Below are 26328 nucleotides of genomic sequence, written 5' to 3'. Positions count from 1 at the left end.
CGTGGGTTTCCTCCCACATTCCAAAGATGTGCGGGTTAGGGTGGATTGGCCATGATAAATTGCCCCTTAGGGTCCAACAGTTAGTTGGGGTTACTGGGATAGGGTAGGGGCTTTTGGTGGGTCGGTGCAGACTCGATGGGCCGAATGGCCTCCTCTACACTGTAAGGATTCTGAGATGAAATATGGCCAGTGACATTGAGACCATGACCACATCCTGCGCCCCAAGCTGTGCCTTATCCTAATTGAGCACACAGCCCATTCCCCCTTGGGGCAATGGTGTGCGTGACCCAGAAAGCCACTGACTTCACTCTTGCATCCTGACTGTTTGACCCCAGACTAGGGACCATGACTACCTTTCCCTTGCCTCTCCCATTCCTTCCCAATTGCCTCCCACCTCTACCCCATGAGTCTCGGTGCAACCAGTCCCTCAAGTGCATGTCTTTTCCCCTGTGGACCTCTGTATAAGCCTTCCTCCCTTGTGCCACAGTGACACTGTGAGTCTGCACGTTCTCCCCGTGTGTGCGTGGGTTTCCTCCGGGTGCTCCGGTTTCCTCTCACAGTCCAAAGATGTGCAGGTTAGGTGGATTGGCCATGCTAAATTGGCCTTAGTGTCCAAAATTGCCCTTAGTGTCGGGTGGGGTTCCTGGGTTATGGGGATAGAGTGGAGTTGCGGGCTTGGGTAGGATGCTCTTCCAAGAGCCAGTGCAGACTCAATGGGCCGAATGACCTACTTCTGCACTGTAAATTCTATGAACATTACCCTCCCCCCTTCTATTTTGCAGTCTGTGTGCGTCCCCTTCAAATTGTGTAGCTCTGTTCCCATTCCACTGCCTACTGTGCCTGCATTCCAGTCTTTAATGTTGGGCTCCAGCTTCCTCACCCTCAGTCTCCACTCGTTTTCCTTCCCCCACCCCACACTTGCCCCTTGTCCCCATCCCACCCCCCTTCCCCAAACCCACTTTTGCCTCGGTACTCTACGTCTCTTTCCTCCTCCCATTCCCCACCCCCGGTTGCCACGCTGGTCTCGTCTGGTTTGCTGCCCTGCTTGAGCCCCCAGTTAACACCTTTCCGGCCAACGGAGGAAGCCAGTGAAGAGAGCACCGCCTCACCCCCACCAGTGCAGTCTCACTGGCCGGAGCAGCTGTTAGGCAGGTCGGCTTTGCGTGTTGCGCTCACCTCAAAGTCAGGAGTGAAGTGAGAGCCGACGGGCTGCATGCCGCTCATTTCACAACGGTCTAATTTCCCGCTGACGTGGCGCTAGATTGGGAAGGGCCACGTGATGCCGGCGAGTTTTAATGAGCATTCATGAGTTGCGAACGCATGCAAACAAACGGCATTCCCGCCATGGATCAGCGACAAACTCGAAAAGGGGAAAGTTCCAAACCGGTAGGTTTCCAATTTCGGGCCTCGCTCCAAAACCCACTGTGAACTGGAGAGGAAAATTCCGCCCGATCATTCAGATATAAATGTGACCAAATCTGGTGACAACAGGGCTTACAGTTTGTGGTTAGCACGTGTGATATCTAACACACAATTTCTTTATACAGTTCTGCTTTTCCTTGATGCCTTTTCTGTCTTTTTGATTAGTATCTGCTGCTGATCAGTCTGGTAAGTTAAGATTTCATTTAAGGGAAACAAATTAGTGGCTGTTCACTTGTAACTACAGTTAACGGAACTGGAGGCACATTATGACTGAGGGCCTTGGAGAGTGGAAATCCTTGGAGAGTGGGGACTGTTGACTCAGTTACTGACCCACTACAACCTCAAAGACTTTAGCACCACTGGCTGTCCCTCCACCTCCCAACAGCTGAAGCTCAGTAATAACTGACAAGGTGGCATCCCTCCTTGTGTCTGCCTCCTGCATCGAGAGAACAGGAACCGCTTAGATCCTCAGACTAATCCCATCTTGTGGGATGTCACATCTGTTTAACCATAAAACATTTAGGACTGGAGGTTTATGTAAAGTCTGGGTTTATGGTCTGGGCCCTGGGGGCGTTCGTCACTGCCAGACATCTGCAGACCAAATGCTATCGGCCCATTGTTTATGGGAGTGCCGTGATTGGTTTGGCTGCCAGTGAGCAATAATCCCCATTGAAGTCTTCTGTTCATTAAATGCTCTTCAAATTTCAGAAGGAATGCGGCAAAATATTCTCATGGGGGCATGAACTGAAAATGGCTGCAGTTTAAAAAACCTAATCGACCTCATTGCAGACTTGAGATCGCAAGATAATTAGAGAGATAAAGACAGAACCTAACATTTATTCAAAGGTTTTCACATGCTCAGGACATACTGGTTGCAATCACTTCTCTTAGAACGGGAAACTGGGCAGCCAAGGTAGGCTCGTACAGCAAAATCCCACAGAGCTATGAAATATGCGACCGTTTAATCCATTTTGGTGCTGGTATTGAATGCAGGAATATTGGCCAGGCCAATCTTCTTTTGAGTAGCATTATAACATCCTTCACAATCCCCTGAAAGATAGATGGGACCTTAGTTTAATACCCCATCTGAAAAACAGCAGCTCGTAAAAGGCAGGACTCACTCAGCACACCACTGGTGATTGTATGTGTAAATGTCGAGACCTTCCGATTTGGGGATGCAGGGCAACAGGTGAACCAAGCTGATACAAACAGGAGGACCTCTGTTGTTCATAGAATAGAATTTACAGTTGAGAGGAGGCCATTCAGCCCACTGAGTCTGCACCGGCTCTTGGAAAGAGCACCCTACTTAAGCCCACACCCCCACCCTGTCCCTGTAACCTAGAAACCCCACCTACCCTCTTTGGACACGAAGGGCAATTTAGCATGGCCAATCCACCCAATCTGCACATCTTTGGACTGTGGGAGGAAACCGGAGCACCCGGAGGAAACCCACACAGACACGGGAGAAAGTGCAAACTCTACACAGTGACCCAAGCCGGGAATCGAACCCAGGTTCCTGGTGCTGTGACGCAACGGTGCCAACCACTGTGCTACCATGCACTGTTCAATGCATGTACTCTTCCATCTCCTTTCAGTCGTGCATCAATCTTTGGTAAGACTCTTCTGCCTCGACCATGGTATAGTTGAGCTTGTCCCAGTTTGTAGTTGTTTGGATGGAGGAAATGTCCTCAGTGAGTTCCTAGAGTCGAGCTCCTTTGGATGGAATTCAAACATTAAGGGCCTCATCCCGTGCCAGTGGTTGCTGGGGCGACAACCGGATTCTCCACTCATAAGGCAATCAGTGCCAGATCAACGACCAAGCCTCGGGCGGGGGTCCTGCAGAGAGCCAATTCCTGCCCTTGCTGCCGATGCTCACCCTGTAACTCGCCCGCCCCCACCCACCGTCACTCACCAGTGCCTGACTTCCCCCTCGATCTGAGGACTCAAGTGGATGTAGTACCAATGGTTTCCACCACCTCCCTGATGGTGCTGCTGAGTGCAGAAGAGCTGCCAGCCTCTGATTGGCCGGTGATTCGCAGCAGGTGGGATGTCTGCCCCCAGGGTCCACTGTCCAGTTGAGGGCCTGATTGGCACAAGATTAGATCATAGGAACAAGAGCAGGCCATTCAGCCTGCTCAGTATTCAATTAGATCATGGCTGGTCATCCTATCTCTTTATACAGTGGGCCTTCCTGAAAAGAGGTAATGTGGGGGTCTAGCAGGCGGCCGAGGAACTCCCATCAGCTCCAAAAGAAATTCTGCCCATTGTTACAGGTTCATAAGCATTCCCAAGAACGGACATTGAGCTGCAAGTTAAACATTAACTCTTTCTCTCCCTCCATTGACACTGCCAGAACTTCAGAGCATTTCAAGTATTTTCTCTTTTTATTTCAGATTTCCAGCATCTGCAGTAATTTTGCTTTTACCCTAGGTGTTGACATTATCTTCCCACTGCTGCAAGGCATGGACTGTTCAATGGGATAGTGTCCACAGGAACCGCCTGTCTTTCAGTAACCCACTCAAATAAACATTCTTCGGAAATGAACCTGGACAGTGAGTTGGAGCAAGATATTTGACCATGGGGTGAATCACATCTGAATCTCGTCCTTTTGTTTTTAGGCAGAACCTGGGCTGATTAAAAAGGCTGGCCAGAAGTTGGGAACGTGAGGTTGATAATCGGTAGGGAAAGGGGCACATCTTTACTGCATGTTGGTGGTCAAAAGATGTTATGCCTAGAGGTTAAGCCTTCCAGGACAATGGTGGATCCCTATAAACAAAGCTGTGGCCGTTTAGACAATAACTAGGTAATCAGTTAGCAAGAACATGGGAAACTTCCTTGTTCAAATTATTGATATTGCAAATATGAGCCTTCCACGGGATGTAAATTAATACATTTCAGTAACATATCCCATCTGCAGTTAAACAGGAAAGCTAACGGTCTTTCTGACAATGCCACCAGCTACTGATTGGAAGGTGATCTGTTGAGAATCTGGGTTGACTTTCCCTTATATCTTCCCTCCCTCCCTCTCTGTGGTCTCCGTTTTCCATCAGAACCGGAGTCAGGAGCTCAAGTGTATGGAGAAATTGTCAGCATATACCTATACCCTACAGCTCCCACACCAAGGTATCTTGATCCCTCGACAGAAATGTGCCAGCCTGCAAACACTTCCTGAAGCTGTAAACGTTGAAGTACTTGGGGTGTAGTTTCTATCCATTGATCAACGGCCACTGACTTTCCTCCTCTGGAGAACCATGTACCAAGTGTTCAAAAGTTCACATAAAAGAGGTGTCAGTTGTTTCTGCTGAATCGGTGGGAGAAAGGATGTACCAGTCCAGCATGGAACTCGTTCAGCACAGCTTTCAAAAAGGTCACTGAGAAGTAGAATGGTGGTTTTTGTGGAGATATGCAGCTGGGTGAGAACAGAGCACTCGGAGCACAAGTTGTGATGGGTGCTAACTTTAAAAGGTGAACAAGAATGAAATTAATTTTTGTTGTTTTTTTCCACACACTTGTTGCCTCTGGTTTTGTGGGTGCTGGTGACATTCAGTACTTCACCCAGGCAATCACAGGCAAAGTGTGAGCCACATGAGCTCCATATCTTGAAAAGGATGTAGACGCTTTGGAGGAAGTTAAGTACAATTGATTGGGCAGCACGATGGCGCAGTGGGTTAGCCCTGATGCCTCATGGCGCCCAAGGTCCCAGGTTCGATCCCGGCTCTGGGTCACTGTCCATGTGGAGTTTGCACATTCTCCCCGTGTTTGCGTGGGTTTCGCCCGCACAACCCAAAAAGATGTGGCTAAGGGGATTGGCAGCCCTTAATTGGAAAAAATGAATTGGGCACTCTAAATTTATTTTAAAAACAAAGTATGATTGATTGACAGGGCGGCACGTGGCACAGTGGTTAGCACTGGGACTACGGCGCTGAGGACTTGGGTTCGAATCCCGGCCCTGGGTCACTGTACGTGTGGAGTTCTCCCCATGTCTACATGGGTCTCACCTCCACAACCCAAAGACGTGCAAGTTAGGTGGATTGGCCACACTAAATTGCCCCTTAATTGGAAAAAAAAAATTGGGTACTCTAAATTTATTTTTAAAAAGTATGATTGACAAGGATAAGACCAGAATTAAGACGGTACGACTATCAGAAAGAACTGGACAGGCTGGGGCTCCTTTGATTCGAGAAGCAGAAGGATGAGAGTTTAAAAAAAAACATTTAGAGTACCCAATTCATTTTTTCCAATTAAGGGGCAATTTAGCGTAGCCAATCCGCCTACACTGCACATCTTTGGGTTGTGGGGGTGAAACCCACGCAAACACGGGGAGAATGTGCAAACTCCGCACGGACAGTGAACCAGAGCCAGGATCGAACCTGGGACCTCGGCACCGTGAGACTGCAGTGCTACCACTGCGCCACCGTGCTGCCCTAGAAGGATGAGAGTTGACCTGATAGAGAATATCATACATGTGTGTAAGGAGAAGCTAGATCAGTACATGAGGGAGCGAGAAAACAAAAGAAGGATATGTTGAGACGAAGATCAGACGAGGCTTGCGCAGAACACAAAGCCTGACATACTCCTTCTGGGCTGTACATTGTGTATAATTTGATGCAATAGACAGTGAGTGTTAATGAGCTATTTGAGTGCTCGGCAGCGAGGGGTCCCTAGCCAAAATGACCTTATCCATGACCAACCTAGTCAAGACTCACATTAGCAATCAGGAACGAAAACGGAGGTTGGCTTTCCCAGGCCGGTGACACGGACGGTTAACAGCATTGCCGCCCGGGCTCAGGTCAATTTATCCAGTAGGATTTGGGGATCGAAACTGGGCATTATCACTCCGCAACTCAGCAGATAAAACTCACGGAATCAACCAAAGAGCCTTTTCATGAAGAAGCATGTGCCCCACCTCAAGGATTCCCAGAAAAGATGAATCAGCCCCTCATCTGGGCAGTCCTCACGGGCTCCTCGGCAAGACAGTTCAACGGAATGGCCAGAGGTCTGAGCCATGCAAAATGTCTTTCTGTCTGCGGTTGGCTGGAGAATGATGGACGCTCAGGACGTGGGCAAAAGATTGAAAGAGGAGGCAACATAAAAGCATTTAACCAAGGACTATATCAAAACAAATGTCAAGTCATCAAGTGTGGAATCAAATTGCATTCATCACCTTTGTCATTGCACTTGTAAATGGTACAGATGCATTTCAGATTGAGTGGAGAGAAAGCAGACTCACCCAACCATCGCCTCAGAATAGTTGTTCTCTCAGGTACAGCTAACGTGACAGTCCCCCCCACGCATGCATATTTTAGGAAGGATTAATGTCAATGAGTTATGACACATTGGGAAGAAGGGTGAAAGGTTCTTCACACACATACAGACAAAGATCAATCAGAGCCGGACAGACTATAAACACTGATCAAAATATAGCACAGTGGAAGGTAAGAAGGACATTATGAAATGGTTAGAAATGTATTTTTCCTTTTGCAAAAAAAGCTCATCACTTCGACAAGAATGAATTGTCAGAACTTTCCACAAATCAATTCCTCCTTTATTGTTTTTTTTAAAGTCACAATTTTCAGATTTTAAAATGTTGAAAAAGATCTAAGAACACCACAGCTGCTTTGTTGAGCGTTGAAGCTCGACAGTTTGAGAAACCTTCTGACCACTGACTTTGCATCTCAGCCACCTACCCGTGTCTGCAGCTCTGCTGCTACAAGACCCCCAGAACAGTGCAGCTATAGTGTCCTGTATTTATATATTTGTTTAGAGTTCGCCTTAGACAGACAGGTGCAGCCAGGAGATTTGTACGTTTTGTGTTGTACATTTGGAGGCTTGCCAAAGCTAGTTAATCCTCAGGAAATATGCTTGATAATTCTGCTCTGAGTGGATGCATCTCAAATAGAGAGATACCCGAGATTGAGGGTGTCTCAGCTGGCAGTGGAACTTTTCCTCCATGCAAGTTAAAGCAGCTTTCTTCAAACATTATCCTTCAAAGATTTAGCATGCAGCGGCCTGGTGAAAGTTTGGGCAATTTAGGGTTGCTCAGAACTTTTATTTCTGTGGCAGCAAACTAGAAACTACGGAATTAGGCCCTTGCTGACTCGAAACCACTCACACATCCAAGTCCAGGTTTGATCATCAGGTCTCACTGAAGTTTCTAACGCCGGGTGTAATCAAACTGAATGTGCTAAAATGATATCTGAGGAAAACGGAAGGTTGAAAGGATGCTTGCTAGTTAAGAATTAGTTTTCTCCCCTCCCCATACTTCCCTCTCCCATTTGTTGCCCGAACCACCTCCGTCTCTTTCACATGGGATTTGGGATACAAACGTTTCTGAAGATTGGTCTCATGAACCTGCTGCCCATCCAGTTTGGAGGGGATTCTGAATCTTTCAATGGGGCAATGGCGATTGAATGTAATTAAAGAATGGGATTCAAGCACTCTGGTGGTCTGCTACCAGGGCCACCCACTCCATTTGCACTCATCCATTATTGTAGGTAACGCGGCCGGGGGGGGGGGGACAGGACAGAGGACTCAGCAGTTACGTACATAGCTCCACAGGGTTATTGTGTGAATCGTCCTCACAACTTGTGCATACCGGAGACTCTAGGACCAGAAACGTTTCTACAGGCCATCTGGATCGATCAGGTCCAGAAAACAAATAACATTTCTCTCAAACATCTATCTGATTTTCCCATTACTGCTTTCATGCCATTTGCCTCCACAATAACCCTGGGGAAATGGGCCCACTGCGCCTGCATGACCCCCCCCCCCCCCCCTCCCCTGCACATCTAAACTGTTCCAACCTCCCTCCCTCCCCCCACCTTCAGTTCCTGTTTCCAGGTTTGAGTGCTCAATTTACCCATTTGCTCAAGGATGTTGAATTAGCAATCTACCCAGTTCCCTATTGACCAGTGTCCTGAGTGTGAATCACAGGCAGTTCCATAAAATAAGCAAAAGCTGCAGGAAATCACACATTTCCCACTAAGCTGCCAGCTGCTCTCGCCCCCAGTTCTATTCTGATCCTACACAAAATCTTTCTTCCACCAGCACCCATATCATTAATTTAACTTCCCTAAATATCACATCCCCTGCCTTTTCTGCAAGAGGATGGACTGAGCTGTTTGATACCACGGCAAGGTGGGCGCATAGTGCCCCAGGGCAGAGTTGATGATGAACGTGCCAAACCAGAGTCACTGGGGACAGGGATCTCCCCACTCAGATGTCCCTCTGGGGATGGTTCCAGCAGGGCAAGTGGCAGGAAGGGGACTAATGCTGTGATAGTAAGCAGGGTGTTGTGTTATTAAAACCTCCTGCACACTCAGCAGGCTCCTAAACGGCAAAACGCGTCAGTTTGATTCGTGTTCAGGTCGCACTCCGGGACATGGGCACTTCGGTCTCAAACAGCCAGGAAGACGTATCTGGCTATTTCCACTCCCCTGAATCCCTGCGATATTCCCCCCCTCGAAAATAACATATCACATTTCTTTTTCAAAGTCACTGTAGAATCTGTGACCAACTCCACTGAATAGTGCAGACTGACGGTGCTGCATTTTTGGATGTGATCAATTGCATCTTCCTGTTTCAGTACCTCTGGTAAACAACATCCCGGGGCATTTTTCAAGGGGAACACAGTGAGCGTCCTGGTCAACTCCTGGTCGTTAATTTCATTTGCTGTTTGTGGGATCTTGCTGTGCACAAACCGCCCACTGCATTTATCTACTGAACAGTGACTACGCCTCATCGCTATCCATTGGTTGTGAAGTAACTTGGGACATCTTAAAGTGGTGATCAAGCAAGATCTTCCTTTACATTCTGCGGCTTTATAGGTGGAAGGTGTCCCTGCAGGAAAAGAGTGGATTGTTTGCTCTGGAGATTGGGTGTCCACAGGTGCCAGACAGTGACCTGCAATCTTTGGTTTTTCAGCCATAGGCTGCCCGGTTTCCTTATCTAAGAAAAGCCATAGGTCGGCAGCTCTTCATTGCTCAGCAGTGCCATTGGGAAGTCGGACACAGCTGCCGGGAACATACCCACCTGAGGCCCAGCATCGCCGAGAGAGCCATCCCATACCGATGATGGGCATTGCTGCTGGGAGCCCGGAAGCAAACCTTGTCAGGGTTTCTTCCCCCCAGCTTTCTGCATGAAAAGGCCCCCACCCACTGCTGGGTGAATACCAGTCGTGGTGGAATGAGGCTCTTAAGTGGGCATTAATTGCTCACTTAAGACCCTCAATTGGCAGTGGGGTAGCAATGCCATCCATGAGCCTTCCCATCACAGACTCAATCAGGGCAGAGGCAGCAAGGTGGCGAGTCCCCAGCCGATTAATTGCCAAATTCACAGGGGGGAATTTTTGTACCTATTAAATTCAACGGTGCGAGAGTCTCCATCATCTAACCATCCACAAAACTAGAACCATTCTTCAGGTAAGTTACAAACGAACAAACATTTTAAAAATCAGCCATTTGACAGGCGGAAGGAGTTTTAAGGAGGAACTAGGCTGGGCACTAATCAAACTTTGGTCAGAAAGGATATCCTATCTGTAGACACTGTAAACATCCCAAACAAAATAAAGTGGGTCTGCTGACGCTACACTAGTTTAATCTCTCCATTAAAACTCTTCGTCCCGTTATATTGCAGAAAGGGTTCCCACTGCAACCTAATCCACCTACCTGCGCCCCTCGGTTCTGAATCTGCCCCATTGTGAGGTGGATTCATGAAAGAATTACATGACTTGGGAAAATGGGCAACCTTCCTCCTTGCTTTGAATAACAGAGGCCTGGAGGAGAAATGAAAGAACAAGACCCTGCATGAGCAGCCTCTCACCCATGGGAAAGGACCTAATCTTCTGGTGGTAACTCTATTTGTAAAATTACACTCCTGTCTAATGGTATAGTCCTGGTGGCAACGTTTCTGGGTGTGCCACTCTGGGCTGCTTGCATGCAAATTTTACATTGGATTGTGATGCTGGGGGAAATATCAGGAAGCAATTAAAAAAATAAGGAATGGGGTTGTGTTAAAGAAATTACTTACACTGCCGTGGGGGAAACAGGATGTGTTGGTGCAGTGAAGCTTCAACAAGTTGTACCCTGAGTGACATAGGACCAGGACTAGGACAAAATGGGGGCAGCATGGTAGCACAGTGGTTAGCACTGTGGCTTCACAGCACCAAGGGTCCCAGGTTCGATTCCCTGCTGGGTCACTGTCTGTGCATAGTCTGCACGTTCTCCCCGTGTCTGTGTGGGTTTCCTCCAGGTACTCTGGTTTCCTCCCACAGTCCAAAGACGAGCAGTTTAAGTGGATTGGCCATGATAAATTGCCCTGTGTCCAAAAAGGTTAGGATGGGTTATTGGGTTAGGGGGATAGGGTGAAGTGAGGGCTTACGTGGGTCAGTGCAGCATCAATGGGCCGAATGGCCTCCTTCTGCACTGTATGCTCTATTTAGCTCCTTGAGTCTGTTCCAACATTTATTCAAATGGTGGCTCGAAGTCTTGATATCCAGTGATGCAGACATTGGGCATCTACAATTGGAATTGCTTCATTCACCCGAACAAGCATCAGTCTCTCTTTGATGAGTGGAAAACTATCTGAAAACGCTACACTCCCCCACCCCCCCCCACATACAATCGTCAATACCAGTGTTTAAAGGGTCAAATACGTGCACTGATTGAAGAGTTCAGGTTCTATCAAAGTTTATATCAGGCAGGCAGTGGAGAGAGATCTAAAATTTTCTCTCTCACTCAATATCTCAAAGGCCCGTGCTGCATTTTTAATGAAAGTGGAAATCACTAGCATGAATAAGCTTAGTAGAACTCTAGAACATTGCTCCTGGGGCTTGGAATGAAGATAGTGTGCTATCGGAACACACTGTTAATTAGTACAAATGTTCAAATGAGACATAACAGCCAACGATTATAATGCTGGGCCTTGACCTGCAGCTTTAAGCAAAAAAGACAGATGAAAGAACTTGAAACACGTCACTGCCTCACACATCTGGCAGTGTGGCAACTCTTGCCTGCAATTTGTGCTGATTGTCGACATGAGCTTCCCCGCATTAAATCTTCACCACTCTGAATTATCAAAAGGAGGTTCCTGAAGCTTTAATGGAAGGGGCACGTCTAATAAATGAGCTGGTCCAGACAGATTGGAACATCAAAAAGAAAGACTTGTATTTACATAGAGGCTCATCACCTCTCACAAATACCTCCAAGCCCTTCACAACCAATGAATTACTTTTGAAGTGGAGTCACTGTTGTTCTGAAGTCAGACGAAGCAGACATATTATGTATAAAATTTCACAAAGAGCAATGACAACAAACAGACCAGTGAATTTGCTTTTGGTAGTGTTGGCTGAAGGAGCAAACGTTGAAGGAGGAAATCTTCTCCAGGACACTAAGAGAGCTTCCTGCTTTTCTTTGGAGAGTACCACACGGTCTTTAACGTCCACCTGAACTAGTGGGTCATACAGGTGGGGCCTTGGTTTAACCTATCACCTTTCGAAAGTCAGTAGAGCACTCGAATGTCAGTTTAGGTTTTATGCTCAAGTCCCGTAGCAAGATTTTAACCCTTGTGGTTCAGTAGCCAGTGTCAGCAACTGAATCAAAGCAGAGGCCTAAACATTGGCCTAGGTTTTGGGGCGATTGATGGCTATGATGCGAGTGGTTTCAAAAGGTGTACTATTGGAGCAATAAAAGTAAAAATAAACTGCACTGTTGTAACATTTGAGGAGAAGAATGTGTTGGAAATGGTGTAGAGCGATTGCGAGTTGTTAGGTTGTGGGGGGAGGGGGCGGTGGTTGGATAGTCAAGTGGATCCCAATCCACTCGAAGATCTCATTCTCCAATTGAAAGGGAACTCTTGGATAATTGGCTTCTGGGAGCCAAAGCAGGAACTGGGTAGCTAATGAGTACTTCAGCAAGCAGCAATTACCAGAATCTCTGCACTCTTATATCCGAGAGGGCGTTGTAAAGTGCTCCAATGCAAATTGGGGCAGCGCAGTTTAATTTCACTGCAGGGTGAGCACGGTGCTGCAGAACAGCACACTGAAGCGACTGGGAGAATGGAACACCAGATTAAAAACCAACAGAAATTAGGAGGGAAGAGATATAATGAGACAAAGGGGCTTCATCTTAAATGGAGCGCTAGCACATTGAGAAGAAAATTCGGAACACAGTTTTTCCCCACACAAAAGGCAGCAGAAATCTGGAACGCCCTCTCTCAAAAGGATAGCAGAAGCTTTCATAACTGAGATGTACTGATTTGTGAGGTAAAGAAAGCGGGGGTTTGCCGCAAAGACGGACAGATGAAGTCGGGGTGCTGATCAGCCATGATCTAACTCAACGGCAGAAGATGCTCGAGAAGCTGCATGGGCTACTCTTGGTTTTGTGTTCTTATTATATTTTGCACCTCTTGTTAACTCAGATTTACAATGCACATTAAATGGCTGCTCTGTCCCCTCCCTCATCTTAATCCTGTTCAGTTTATGGCTTCATAACTCTAACTAAAAAAGAATGATGTTATTGAAATTCTTCTCACTGAATGTATAAGAAGCCCTGCCCCGTGCAAACCTTCATCAAGGTTAAACTGTGACTAGGGCAGCATGGTGGCGTAGTGGTTAGCACAGCTGTCAAACTGAGCTGCGGTCCCAGGTTCAATCCTGGCTCTAGGTCACTGTCCGTGTGGGGTTTGCACATTCTCCCCGTGTTTGCGTAGGTTTCGCACCCACAACCCAAAAGATGTGCAGGGTAGGTGGATTGGCCACGCTAAATTACCCCTTTATTAGAAAAAATGAATTGGGTGCTATAAATTTGTTTTAAAAAGGTTAAACTGTGATTGCAGGCCAGCTTCATAAGGTCCTTTTAGAGGGGAGGGGCATACCTGTCCTTGCTGTTATCCGCTCATGGCTGTTTGCTGAGGATTGAGCAAGTTCCACTTACAATCTGTCGGAAATCATGAGGAATCTATCTCCGTGGTTTTCTTACAACAGGAAAAGTTATGGCTCATTATTGCTGGGGTATGGTGAGATTGGGCAATAAACTCCCTGTCTGTCTCACAAAGCCTGGTTTAAAAAACAAATTAGGAATTAAGTGTCTAATGATGACCATGAAACCATTGTCGATTGTTGTAAAAACCCATCTGGTTCACTAATGTCCCTTAAGGTAGGGAATCTGCCACGCTTATCTGGCCTGGCCTACATGTGACTCCAGACCCACAGCAATGTGGTTGACTCTCAACTGAAAAGGCCGAGCAGACCACTCTGTTGGAGAGAAACTAGGGATGGGCAACAAACGCTGTCCTGGCCGGCGACGCCCACATCCCAGGAAATCATTTGTTTTAAAGATTTAGTGGAATTTTCTGTTGCAGCACTTCGGAACTGTTGTTGCACAAACATGTAATTTGCTTGTACCGAATTCCTCTTTTGGGGTACATTAATACAGCTGCAATCCAACTAGGAAGCTCCTCGTGATTTCATTGGACCCTTAATCGGGGGGGGGGGGGAGGGGAAATAAGATCAGACAAGGTTTCTGCTCGTGATCACTATCCAGTAACCTGTGTTTGTGTGGACATTGGGTGAGGACAGGACCAGAGTCAGCGGTGATACTTTTCATGTTAAATACTCCCTCAGGGTACATGGAAAACAATGTCTGTTTAGGCAAGGTGCCAGAGGGTATTGGTGCCCAAGGTTCAGCAGCTCCTCTGCAACATTATAAATATTCTGGCATAGAAAACAAAACATCTGTCCTGGTGTATTTCTCCAAATGGCTTCCTGGTCTAACCCTCATCTTCGGCCTTCTCCACATACTCCATTTCTCCTCTTCAACATGTATGTTTGTTTAAATGGGCTTTGATTGACAGTTCATGGTGCTCTAACTGTTCTGACCTCCTCTTCGATTCTTTTAAAGATTTAAAAAAATTTGGACCTTCTAGCTTCTGTTTCGCCAACTTTATCGCTAGCTACTTCATCGTAGCTTTTCGTTTCATCCTGAAGACCTCTCTCGGGCCACCTCATAATCAACCTGGTTGGGCAGCACGGTGGCACAAATGGCTAGCACTTTGGCTTCACAGCGCCAGGGTCCCAGGGTCGATTCCCCGCTGGGTCACTGTCTGTGCGGAATCTGCTCGTTCTCCCCGTATCTGCGTGGGTTTCTTCCGGGTGCTCCGGTTTTCTCCCACAGTCCAAAGACATGCAGGTTAGGTGGATTGGACATGCTAAATTGCTCTCATGTGTCCAAAATAGGTTTGGAGGAGTTAGTGGGTTAGGGGATAGGGTGGAAGTGGGGGCTTAAGTGGGTCAGTGCAGACTCAATGGGCCGAATGGCCTCCTTCTGCACTGTATATTCTATGTAACTATGTAACCTGGCTCCAGTGGGAGAAACCCTAATTTTCCAGAAGACCTGGGGAGAAACTTGCTGCACAAAGAACATGATACCTGGAGATAAGACACTTCAGTTTTTCAACCTGTGAGCCGCTCTGCTATAGTGACTTACACCTCAATAGAGGAAACCACAGAAGAAATGTGCCATTTATTTTAAAATAGGTTTTATTTTAATTTGCTTGCAATTGAAGCCGCACGCTGAGCTTTTGGTAGCATTCACAGTGCGGGGATAAAACAATTTGAGTCTAAACTTGCCCAGCATAAATTTTCTATTTAGTTTCTTAAATAAATCCATTTTCTTTCAGTATCGGTAGCATTATTTTACCTAATTTACAAAAAAAATAAAAGAACCCCCGAGTGAATGGGAATGCTTTTAAAAAGATGTCGAACTTACAAGTCGTTTCAAACTCCAGTATGCTGCCTTGCGTTACATGCAGGTACCAGGCTCAGAGAATCTGCATAGCGCGTCTGATGGTTTTTGGATTAATGTTCGATCGCTTTACTTCCAAGAAATTTTTCCTTTGAGTTGCTTGACTGAGAATGGGAAGGTCAGGCATCCAGTGGCTGAGAGGAAACCATCTCAATGTATTAATACACTTCACCTTGTCAGAGCTGAGACGGGCAACTCCAATCCTCTTCAGTCTCAGTCCAGTGTTTCTCAGAGCTGGGGCGGGAGTCCAGTTAGTTCCCTCCCCGCATCGCAGATCATGAAGCAGATGACCTGACCCTTCCCACAACCCATGAAGCAGGAAACCTTTCTTTCCCACCCGGCAATTCCTGGAGGCAAGGGTCCCATCCCTCCCCAGAATTTCTGTCCTTCCCAGAGTTGAGCGAACGGCGGCCTAGAGTTGATACCAGGCTCCTAGCGGCCAAGGGGCAGTAACATTAATGAGAAGGCAGTGGCTTTCCTCCCAGCGAAGGCTGCCTCACAAATTGGACAGGCCTGCTTTGCCCCGAGAGACAGCAGAATTGAAATAACTTGCAAGTTCGACAACATCTTAACAGGAATAAAAACCGCTCTCCTTAGAAAACAAAACACAAGACTTACAAAAAATGTCCAACATCCCATGCGGGTTCAGCCCTACAGCTGCTTTTCCAACATCAAGTGATATCACCAGCTCTCCAATTCTGACAGCTCCCTTTGCAAAGTAAGATGGGCAGTTGTATTTCAACAACTCCCCATACAATGGTTGTGTGTTAGTTTGACATTACTTGCAGTTTGACAATCTTTAAAAGAGACCGTATCCCTTGGCTTGGTCTATATGCGTGGAATATTTGGAACATGTTATTCCCCCAGCAATAAGATTGGTCTACAGGTTGCAGTGTCCATTATACATCTCCTCAAATTTATTCATTTTTAATCTTGAATCATTTGGATTTTGCAGTGGTTTAAATAGCTTAGGTCATTTTTGCCGTCTGTGCATTGAGAACAGACAGCAGTGACAGAGACAGAGAACGTTCTCACTGTTACCAGTGCCTTGGAAGTAGTTGGCCCATTTCCTCCAGCTTGGCAGATTGAAAAGTTCCTTTTTAGGAATTACTGCAATTCCGCAATGAACACCCTGGGCTATACTGTTGGATGAAGCATTCACGTTATAACAGCTATGATTAGTAAACAAGGTTTTGAATGTGTCCAATCTCCCAATGATTTATGAACCAATCCTTCTGAATGGCTGTCAATTCACAGCAAGCCACTGTTAAGTAAGCAGGTGATTATTGGTCAGTCTTGGTATGGTTGGAGAGAGGCACAGTGTTGTGGTGGCTCCTGTCGTCAATGCTGATCAAGAGGATATACCTTACGACAGCATAATAACAAGGGTGCAGTATTTAATCTTGTGATTCTCCTCACAATGAATTCCTCACCTTGGTCCTGTCACTGTGGGGGACACAACAAGTGGAGTCTAGCTACTTACCCACAGAGGGGGCATCACTTTAGGCTCAAGTATGTATGTTGAAGCACTGGGTGACAGCTGTAAGGATTGGTGCAGGGTGTCTGAGGAAATCTTGTTGAAAATGAATGAGTTAAGAGGATTTGTTATAAAAGTCCGATTGCTTTATGCCAAATGGACGGCGTTGCATTTCACAATAAAACACAAAGGATGGAGTTTTACAGCCTTGCCGCAGCAGTGGCGGGCTGGAAAACGTGCCGAGCCGTCCAAACGTCCACTGACTTTGGCAGGACGGGGAATTCCTGTAAATGTCTGCCCAAAATATCCTTCAATGCCAGTTTAAAAAATCAAAACAACATTGGATTCCCAACAGTGTCTCGACATTGGGTGGCCATACGGATGTCAAAATTGAATCGGAACGGGAGCTGAAGTGGACAAATATTTGTCAGTGGAAAGATTTTAGGTGGGAATGTTCGGAACATTAATACTACTGATCGGTAGAAATGGCAATCGACACACTGCCCCCACCAAAAAAAAACCTTCAATAGGCACTCTGCTGATGGTTTAGGGAACAAGAGTGTATTCGATGCTAAGCTGCTTGGGAGTTATTTTGCAGTGAGATCTCAGCTGTCTGTCCACAACAGTCTTGCACTGTGAGGAAGGCTCACAAGTTTTCTTTCCCAAGGTCTATATCCTTAAAGGGGCCACACCACTCATAATCCCTGTAAAATTTGCAGCTGCTTTCGCCACATCAATTGGTACCACTGCGGGTCAGACATGCTGTAGACCACAAAGCTAGGACAAGGTCTCTTTAACAGAACCATCTCATTAATTTAGACAGAGCATGCTCAGCCAATGATTGTGGTGCATCAAAGATACATTCAACTCACTAATAGCTCATTGTATGATTTGGAAGCTGAGCTCTGGGTGTACGGAGGGGTGGGAGATGGAGTTCTTGAGCATGCTCAGTTGAAATGAGGAAGTTCTCTTAAATTGTCAAACCGATGGAACACAACACACACACACACTGGGACATGGGAATAACAAACAGGAGAAAATACCTTACAAATAAGCACAAAGTGCACGATTGCAGTTATTTACAGTTACAGTACACAGCTGTCCTTCAGGATTCCAGTCTCAGTAAGATTAAAACACAGCCGTGTCCCTCCACAAATTCACAGGTGACATTATCCACACAGATTTATATATATATCTATGTATATATATATACACATTAATTACAGAGTGCGCTGGACCAGCCCCAGTGCTCACATATTTCTTAAGTTTAAAAACAGGCAGACCCACACACACACACTCAACGAGCACACACATGTTCTTGCATGCGCAAACACACACACGCCCCCAACAAGCGCGCACACGTGCGTACGCACACACTCGCATAGACACACACAAAGGTTGTGAGTGGATTGCTGTTTATCACCAATCTGCATCTTCCTCTACGTAATAAGCGGTAGAAGTACCATCAAACAGGCCGGGATCCAGAGATTTCCGCTGCTTGCCCCTGGCAAACACCCGTGAAATGGAGCCAAACACCAACTTCTCCTTCTTCTTCTTCCTCTTTTGTTCTTCTAGATCTTCGAGAGACTGGATAATTAAAACAAAAACATTCATTTGTTGCTTTTTATTTACTAGTATGGGGTGAAGGTGGGGTTTTAGCTGCCCTCAGGGCCTCACCTAAGTTACCATGTGTTAGGAGTCAATGCAACCAAACCCAATTCTGTCCTTGCCCAATGTCCATAAGGCTCACTGGTGATTAGGAAGGGGAATCTCTGGCTGATAATGCTTCGGAGATAAGGGTGTAATTGAGGCCAAACTTAACACCCTCCACCTCTGCCACCGCGGCTGCGGGTATCTGATACGGCACAAACCAAGGATTAAATCTGGTAGCTTCTTGGTCTGCAGAGTTCGAGCCTTCTTCCACAGCCAACAGCAATGGAGTGGGTGGAGTACACTACTTCTCGAGAGCGGATGGACTGGGGAAAGGCATTCTGATGACTGACTAGTCTTGCTCTACAACCATCCAAAAAGCAACACCAACCGCAAGGAAGGAGACTTTCTGCATAAAAACCTGCCAGGAAGGTGAGAGAGATTTTTTTTTTTTTTTTTTGTTGAAAATTTAGATTAGCCAATTATTTTTTCTAATTAAGGGGCAATTTAGCGTGTCCAATCCACCTACTCTGCACATTTTTGGGTTGTGGGGGCGAAATCCACGCAGACACGGGGAGAATGTGCAAACTCCACACGGACAGTGACCCAGAGCCGGGATCGAACCTGGGACCTCAGCGCCGTGAGACGATTGTGCTAACCACTAGGCCACCGTGCTGCCCTGGAAGGTGAGAGAGATGACTCTTAGCAAGAACATGTTCAAAAATGCCAAGGCAGGCATTGTGAATGGGAGGGGAGGGGGGGTTAATTTAAACAGCACTAATTTCTCCTCACACCACCCATCCGTATACAGAAAGATGGTTTTGATTTGCTTCGCCCTTTAGAAGCGGTGGTGATACACTTCCCAACCCCTCAGTATTGGTGTCAACCAATTTCTTTTTTTTTTTTTTTAATTTAGATTACCCAATTCATTTTTTCCAATTAAGGGGCAATTTAGCGTGGCCAATCCACCTACTCTGCACATTTTTGGGTTGTGGGGGCGAAACCCACGCAGACACGGGGAGAATGTGCAAACTCCACACAGACAGTGACCCAGAGCCGGGATCGAACCTGGGACCTCAGCGCCGTGAAACCAATTTCTTTTTTGTTGAAAATTTAGAGTACCCAATTCTTTTTTTTCCAATTAAGGGACAATTTAGCGTGGCCAATCCACCTACCCTGCACATATTTTTGGGTTGTGGGGGTGACTCCCACGGAGGCACGGGGAGAATGTGCAAACTCCACATGAACAGTGACCCAGGGCTGGGATCAAACCTGGGTCCTCGGGGCCATGAGGCAGCTGTGCTAACCACTGCGCCACCATGCCGGGTGCTCTCGGTGTCATCCAATTTTCTATTAATAATTTCACTGCAAACTCGAGATTGGATGAAATCAAAGGGTTAGTTTATTTGCACACATTCAAACCACAGGAGGACAGCAACAATGCCTCCTTTGCATTGTCCTTACCCAATGTCCATAAGGCTCACTGGTGATTAGGAGGGGGAAGCCCTGGCTGATAATGCTTAAAGAGAGGTATTGAAAAAAGATTTACAGTGCAGAGACCACAGAGAAAATAATTATTGTTTCATAAACCATAGATCATAGTATTTACAGTGCAGGAGGCCATTCTGCCCATCGGGTCTGCACCAGCCCTTGGAAAGAGCACCCTACTCAAGCCTACTCCATCACTCTATCCCTGTAACCTAGTAACCCCACCCAACCTTTTTTGGACACTAAGGGCAATTTATCCTGGCCAATCCACCTAACCTGCACATCTTTGGACTGTGGGAGGAAACTGAAGCGCCCGGAGGAAACCCACGCGGACACGGGGAGAAAATGCAGACTCAGCACAGACAGTGACCCAAGCCGGGAATCGAACCTGGGACCCTGGAGCTCTGAAGCAACTGTGATAACCACTATGCTACCATACCGCCCCACTGTGCTACCCTGCTGCCCCACTATGCTACCGTGTCTGGTTTCAATGTCCAGAATCAAAATCCAATGAGGTATTCCTTCAAAGGTCAGCGGGTTGAAAACTGATGCTGCATAATCCGGTGGGTTAACTTCCGCCTCCTAATCACCAGAGAGCCTTATGGACATTGGGCAAGGACAGAATTGGGTTTGGTTGCATTGGCCCTTGACACATGGGGTTAACTTCACATAATGAGACAGGCACAGAGATGCATTCGTCTTATACGCGAGGATAGAGATTCCAGCCAAAGCAATGTAAATGGGGCTAGGGTAATGAGGTATTTCTTCACAGAGGTCAGTGGGTTGAAAACTGATTCTGTATAAATCACTTTTCCACTGGGGTTAACTTCATATGATGAGGCAGGCACACAGAGATGTTATCAGTCTTATAGGGGAGGGTACAGAGGTTCCAGCCAAAGCAGTGCAATTGGGGCCAGGGGTTCAACCTGGGTTCTTCTGTGAGGCTGCTTGTCGGATGGTAAACAGCAGACCGAGACTTTGCAGTACAGCAAGGCAATATTTCAGGTTCCACAAGTTAGAGATTCATGTCACATGATTCCCACCTTTCTGCACTCCACGCTATCATGTATTTTCTTTGTCTGGGTCCCCAAGATTGTTAAATGTCGCCACCACTAAGAATTGAAAGAAAGGATGCTGAGATCTTTGTCCCAGCAGATGAGTAGACTCCAGTTGGCCAACCTGGGTTATGAAATGCAGATGGCCTCTGTAGCCTTCTCTTCGAATTTGGTGTTTGTGGCTCAAAGCAGGGTCGTTATGTCTCTTCAGAGATAACGAGGTGCAAGTGTCTTTGACATTGCCAGGTAGTTCCTTTTGTTCAGGGATCATAGACAGACATAGCTTCAGCCATTTTAAAAGGTCTTTATTCAGTTTTTTAAATTTTAGAAGTAGGCATGAAAATATCTATATACATTTCATTAAAATATGTAGTTCAACGTCTCAGTCCCCTCACAGTCCTCGGAGAAAATAAAATCATTTTTTAATATGTGATCTTACGAAGGAAGAATCGGAAGTAAAGAAATGTGCATTAATTCTCTCATTCACACTGGCACAGCAGCTAGCAGGGGTAATGGCAGCTCCCTGTCCCATTTTCCTTACTTTGAAGTTTAAATCTTCATTAATGTGTCAGCAAGGACACTGTCCTGTCTTGGGATGTGGAATGTTTAGCTTACTTGGGAAGATTCAAATCTATCTTTTTGAGGAAGTCTATTCGGGTCTAGAATCCCGAATTCCTTCTGTTGGGGAAATCGGGCAGAAGCAAAACCATTGGTTCTGGAACACTGCCTGTTAAACTCTTGATTAAGTACCCTATAAAGGGCATGGGGGTTTTACAGGATGGTTTGCACTCAAGATGCTTTGGGCTATCCGCAGGGGAACATCTCACTCACAAAGCCAAGCCCTTTGATCATAGGGCTGAGCTGTGCTTGCCCAGCTTAGCTCCTGCCTGTCCATCTGAGTAACCTGCGGGTTCAGCTGTTCAAACCTAGGGATAGTGGTTAGGCTGATTGTTGGCTTTGTTACATTCGAGCGGTCCTTGCACAATGTTTATCGCTGCCATTCTACCCTGAGGGCCCCTGTTCTCCAGCTTTTTGCTGTCCTGTGGATTTCTGCTGGTTGGTGCTGGCCTTTTTTCTTCTGCTGGCTAACACCTTTCTGCCAGCCAAATTGTTTCCAAGGAGGGAAGTGATTGCTGCTGGTATTTCAGGGACAATTCCTACCGTGATAGGGCCTGAAACAAGGCCACAATCTAGGTGGACCCTATGGAGGGGTGAAAACAAGCCGATCCAGAGGTAGATTTCGACTTTGCCTGAAAACATAAGAAATAGGAGCAGGAGTAGGCCATTCGGCCCATTGGGCCTGTTCCACCATTCAATCCGACTGTGGTCTCAACTCCAGTTTCCCTCCTGTCTGCTCCACCATAATCCCCGACTCCATTGTCGATCAAAAGAGAAACTGATCCAACTCCACCGTCCAAACCTGGAATATATTCAAGGTCAGACACCTGTTTGACACTATTCCCCATTTTCATCTCCATGACATCACCTCTTAAGGGCAGCTGATCCAATATCGTCTATTTTACCCTTTCGTCCAAAGCCAAAAAATGGTCTCCTTTGTGTCAGGAAGCCTGAACTACTACCCATAGCGGGTCGCCTCCCTTCACTGGCAACACAGGTCCCAGTCCTATTTTCAGAAGGTGAACCTTCAGGAACTAGAGGGCAAGTGCTGCCACTGAGGAACCTATCCAAACACACAGAGCTCCCAATTCTACTGTCATTTATTATTAAATTGGGAAGCACAGTGAATTGCATGCCCTGACCTCTTTGGTGCAGGTTACTGTATGTGTGCTCAGAGATTTGCCCAGTTACTGAATATGGAACAGGTCAGGGGCCCCACAAGTGTTTCTTACATTACAGAGTGAGTGCGTCCGGTGTCGCGGTGAGTTGATGTCACTTGGTGTGGACGACCTTTCACCTTCAAGCACCGAGGCGTCTGAGATGATGGACGGTTGCCTTGAGTGACATGGACTGATTCGCACTCCTGTGTAAAGATTCAGCATAAAGATTGATCAGTGTGTGATTTTTCACTATAAAAACTCAACTGAACTAAAGTTACACTGGTCCTGCTCTCCCTCAGCTGAAGGCAGCAAGACGTGGGTACGGCTCGGCAATGGGAGGGAAGCTTCGGATTAGGCCTGAGTTTGACAAAGAGTGGAAATCTTTCAAAGAAACCAGAACCAAAAAGAACAGACCCCTCCCCCTCCACCCCACTCCCGGATCACTCTGTTGGTTGCGCAGGTAAATATACCAGGTGCTGTAGCACTGGTGGCAAGGTCCCAGGTTCAATGCCTGTTCAGTATCAAGTTAATTTGAAAAAAATAAATTTAGAATTGCCAATTATCCTTTTCCAATTAAGGGGCAATTTAGCATCGTCAATCCACCAACCCAGCACATCTTTGGATTGTGGGGGGCGAGACACACGCAGACACGGGGAGAATGTGCAAACTCCACAAGGACAGTGACCCGGGGCTTGGATCGAATCTGGGTCCTCGGCGTCATGAGGCAGCAGTGCTAACCATTGCGCCCCTTGTATTACTAGTATTAAGTTAATTGATCATCCACTGGGGAGGCAATGGAGCTCGTCAGCTATACCTGAACTTCTCCAGACTTGCAAAGTTCGACTCCTGATCTCAATTCAGTGGTCCCAGCCACAAAATTCATCAAGGTGGACAAGATCTAACTGGGCTCTAATGCTCACCCATGTTAAAACAGCCTGGCGACACTCCTTATTCTTCTGACCACTCCCAAAATTGGCTAAAGGTCCTTCTGTACTGCCTTTCCATGCACACCCCACTTAGCTCCGGAGTGTAAGTTACAAAGTAAAGCAACCTCACACTGTTGAACAATAACCCGAGACTCAGAGGCACTTTGTGAAAATTCCCTTTATTACACTAACTATTCATTGACCTGGAGAATGAGTCTCCAATGGGTGATGAATTGTGGACAATATTGTGCTGCTGGCTCGCACAAACTAAGTAAGTCAATCTCAATGCATTGCACACAAGACTCTTTTAACCTCGTAGCACAAAGGCCAGTTAGTAAATTTAAAGGAACAATCTTCCATTCCACTCAAAACATCGGATTTACTGGTTAACTGTTCTACATTCACTGCATTTGTCATCGAGTCATTTTTTAAGAGCATGGAAAGAGACCATTTTGAAAAATTGTATATATTCAGAAGAATTTCATGTCAGGTTCACTACCATTCAGCGTGGGGTCTCATGTGTTCATGCCAGTACAAAAGGAATGAGGTATACCCCAGTGAGTGTTACTGGAATCTAATCGAGGAAATTGGACAAGCAACAGTTAAGTGAGGGCCAACCAGCAGGCATTTCACACTTGCGTTCAGGACATATCTTTCATTTGCTGAGCAAAATCAGTGTCCCGCAGTGTTGTGCCCTCCTCTCCCATTCCGACACGGGTCTGGCTGATGACAGGCCAGGTTTGAGCCTCTCTCTCTCTCTTTATAGACAACATTCTAAATGCTTTAGCCCAGCCTGTGGAAATCAAATAAACTGCTAATGGGTATCGACAGATACATTTGGGGCACAGACTCAGGGTTATCATTAGAGGAGTGAGGATTAGTTCCACACAGAAGGTTCTTAGAACATGGAACGCTTTACCACAGGTGTGGCAGGCCTTGGTGTCAATCAAAAGGGAAGTAGATAATTATTTTAAAAGGAAGGGGATAGAAGGATATAGCAAACGGTAGGAAAATGGGATTGGAATACACTGCTTTAGTTGAAGAGCTAGACCGAACAAGGAACAATGGGCTGAACAGTCGTATTCTGCTCTATAAATTCTATAGTTTGATGAAACGTAGATTTGGAAAGATCCAAAAATTGTTAGCTTGAGATTGATTGAAGGGAATCAGTGGTTTTCTGAGCAAAGCATTCACTGTTATTCCATCAAATTTAAGCACCACAAGAGGACATAACTGACAAACTTGAAGATTCCTCGGCGTTTGGCCTCTTACCTTGCCTGTCTACCGAGTGGTGATGTGCGTGATACAACGTCTGCTGGCTCTGTCGGATTGCAGCCGTGAGCGGGAGGTCTGACTGCGTCACCCACTCCTGATTCCCATTCAACATACTCTCGCTTGGCATCGCCAGGGAGTGTCTCTTGGGGACATCCTTGGTCAGTGTGGCTAAGGACTGCTTGGCCTGCAAGGAAAACAGAAGCTGGATGAAATCCTGTGACTGGCTAGCCATCTCTGCTAGGTCTGAAACGGGACCTCTGTACGGAATGAACAACTACAATGGGGAAAAGCGTGCAGGTCTCCCAACTTCATCTACAGCACAATCACCAAAAAAAGGTTAAATGTGTTTCAAAGCAAGTCATTCAGCAAGGTCCTAACACTTCCTCAAATTACTTAGAAACTCATGCAAGACTGCATGCATTCACAAAAACATACAATACTACCTCTGATCAGGATTCGATCACTCTGAAATGTCAGTACTATAGCTGGCGGGCCTACTGGAGGGATACTTGTGTTGGCCTCACAGTTATGTGGCCACCCATTTGAGGTCTGAAGTTGACAGTCCAATTTGATGGTTCCCATAGCAAGCTGAGGCAGCTTCCCACATGGGGTAAGCAAGTCAAACAGTTTTCTGAAGAGCTGTCTTCAGGGAATTTAGGGGTAGCGGCACATTGCGAGGGTAACCAAAGTACTCTTGGATGAGAGGGGAGCAAAGTAAAACTCTGCTGAATGGATCATCTTGGCTGAGCCTTGTTGGCAAGACAATACCATGGGCTTGAGGGTGGAAGTTGAACAAAATTTATTTCAACACCCAATAGTTCCATGGGTGAATGCAGCATCCGGTGCATTAAAGCACAATGCAATGTCAATTTGCCAATGAACCCCTGTCCAATCCAACTGGCCTGAGTGGCCTTAGGCTCAGGAGAGGTGTGGAAAAGATTAACAAGCCCTGCTTCTGATCACTATCCAATATCTCCAGCTGGAAAGCCAATGTGTGTGTGTGTGGCTGTTGGATGAAGGCAAGTTTGGTCTTGGTGCTGATATCACTCACAACTGCAGAGTCCAGGGCTATGAGGCTTGCACACCAGGCATGGACATTTGACTGAGGGTTTAGGCGTGACCAATTCTTTTGGAATTGCTCCCTGGCATCTTCAGGAGCAGAGCTAGAGTTGGGGTGGCAAAATGGCAACTATCAGGTCCATCATAACATTCAAGTATATGGGCCAGGTGCTGGTAAATGGGATTAGGTAGGTAGCTCAGGTGTTTTTCATGTGTCGGTGCAGACTCAATGGGCTGAAGAGCCTCTTCTGCACTGTATCTTCTGTCATTCTGTGAAGACTAAATTCATCAGCTCTGGCTGGCTGTTACTGTGATGAGTTCTGCTCAGGATTAAAAAGCCTGATTGACTTGCAATTTATAAAACTGTCTGAAAGGTCAATTGGACCATCCTCAGCACAA

General features: G+C 46.5%; 1 protein-coding gene across 8 annotated transcripts in view; it reads right to left on the bottom strand.

Annotated features, from left to right (window-relative positions):
• LOC119979626 (kazrin-like) overlaps positions 1-26328 on the bottom strand; it is a 312322-nt gene that overhangs the window by 106277 nt on the left and 179717 nt on the right. For all 8 annotated transcript variants that reach the window (XM_038822126.1, XM_038822125.1, XM_038822128.1 and 5 more), the window contains 3 exons: positions 24868-25054; positions 22742-22872; positions 18162-18285 (listed from right to left, as the gene is read on the bottom strand). In XM_038822126.1, coding sequence (XP_038678054.1) covers positions 18162-18285; positions 22742-22872; positions 24868-25054 — 442 coding nt within the window. The remainder of the gene's footprint in view (positions 1-18161; positions 18286-22741; positions 22873-24867; positions 25055-26328) is intronic.

This window comes from Scyliorhinus canicula, chromosome 16 (genome assembly GCF_902713615.1).
Source record: "Scyliorhinus canicula chromosome 16, sScyCan1.1, whole genome shotgun sequence".
In the NCBI taxonomy this organism is placed as follows: domain Eukaryota; kingdom Metazoa; phylum Chordata; class Chondrichthyes; order Carcharhiniformes; family Scyliorhinidae; genus Scyliorhinus; species Scyliorhinus canicula.
Note: the sequence above shows the minus strand (reverse complement) of the source record. Positions and strands in the feature narration are given on the sequence as shown.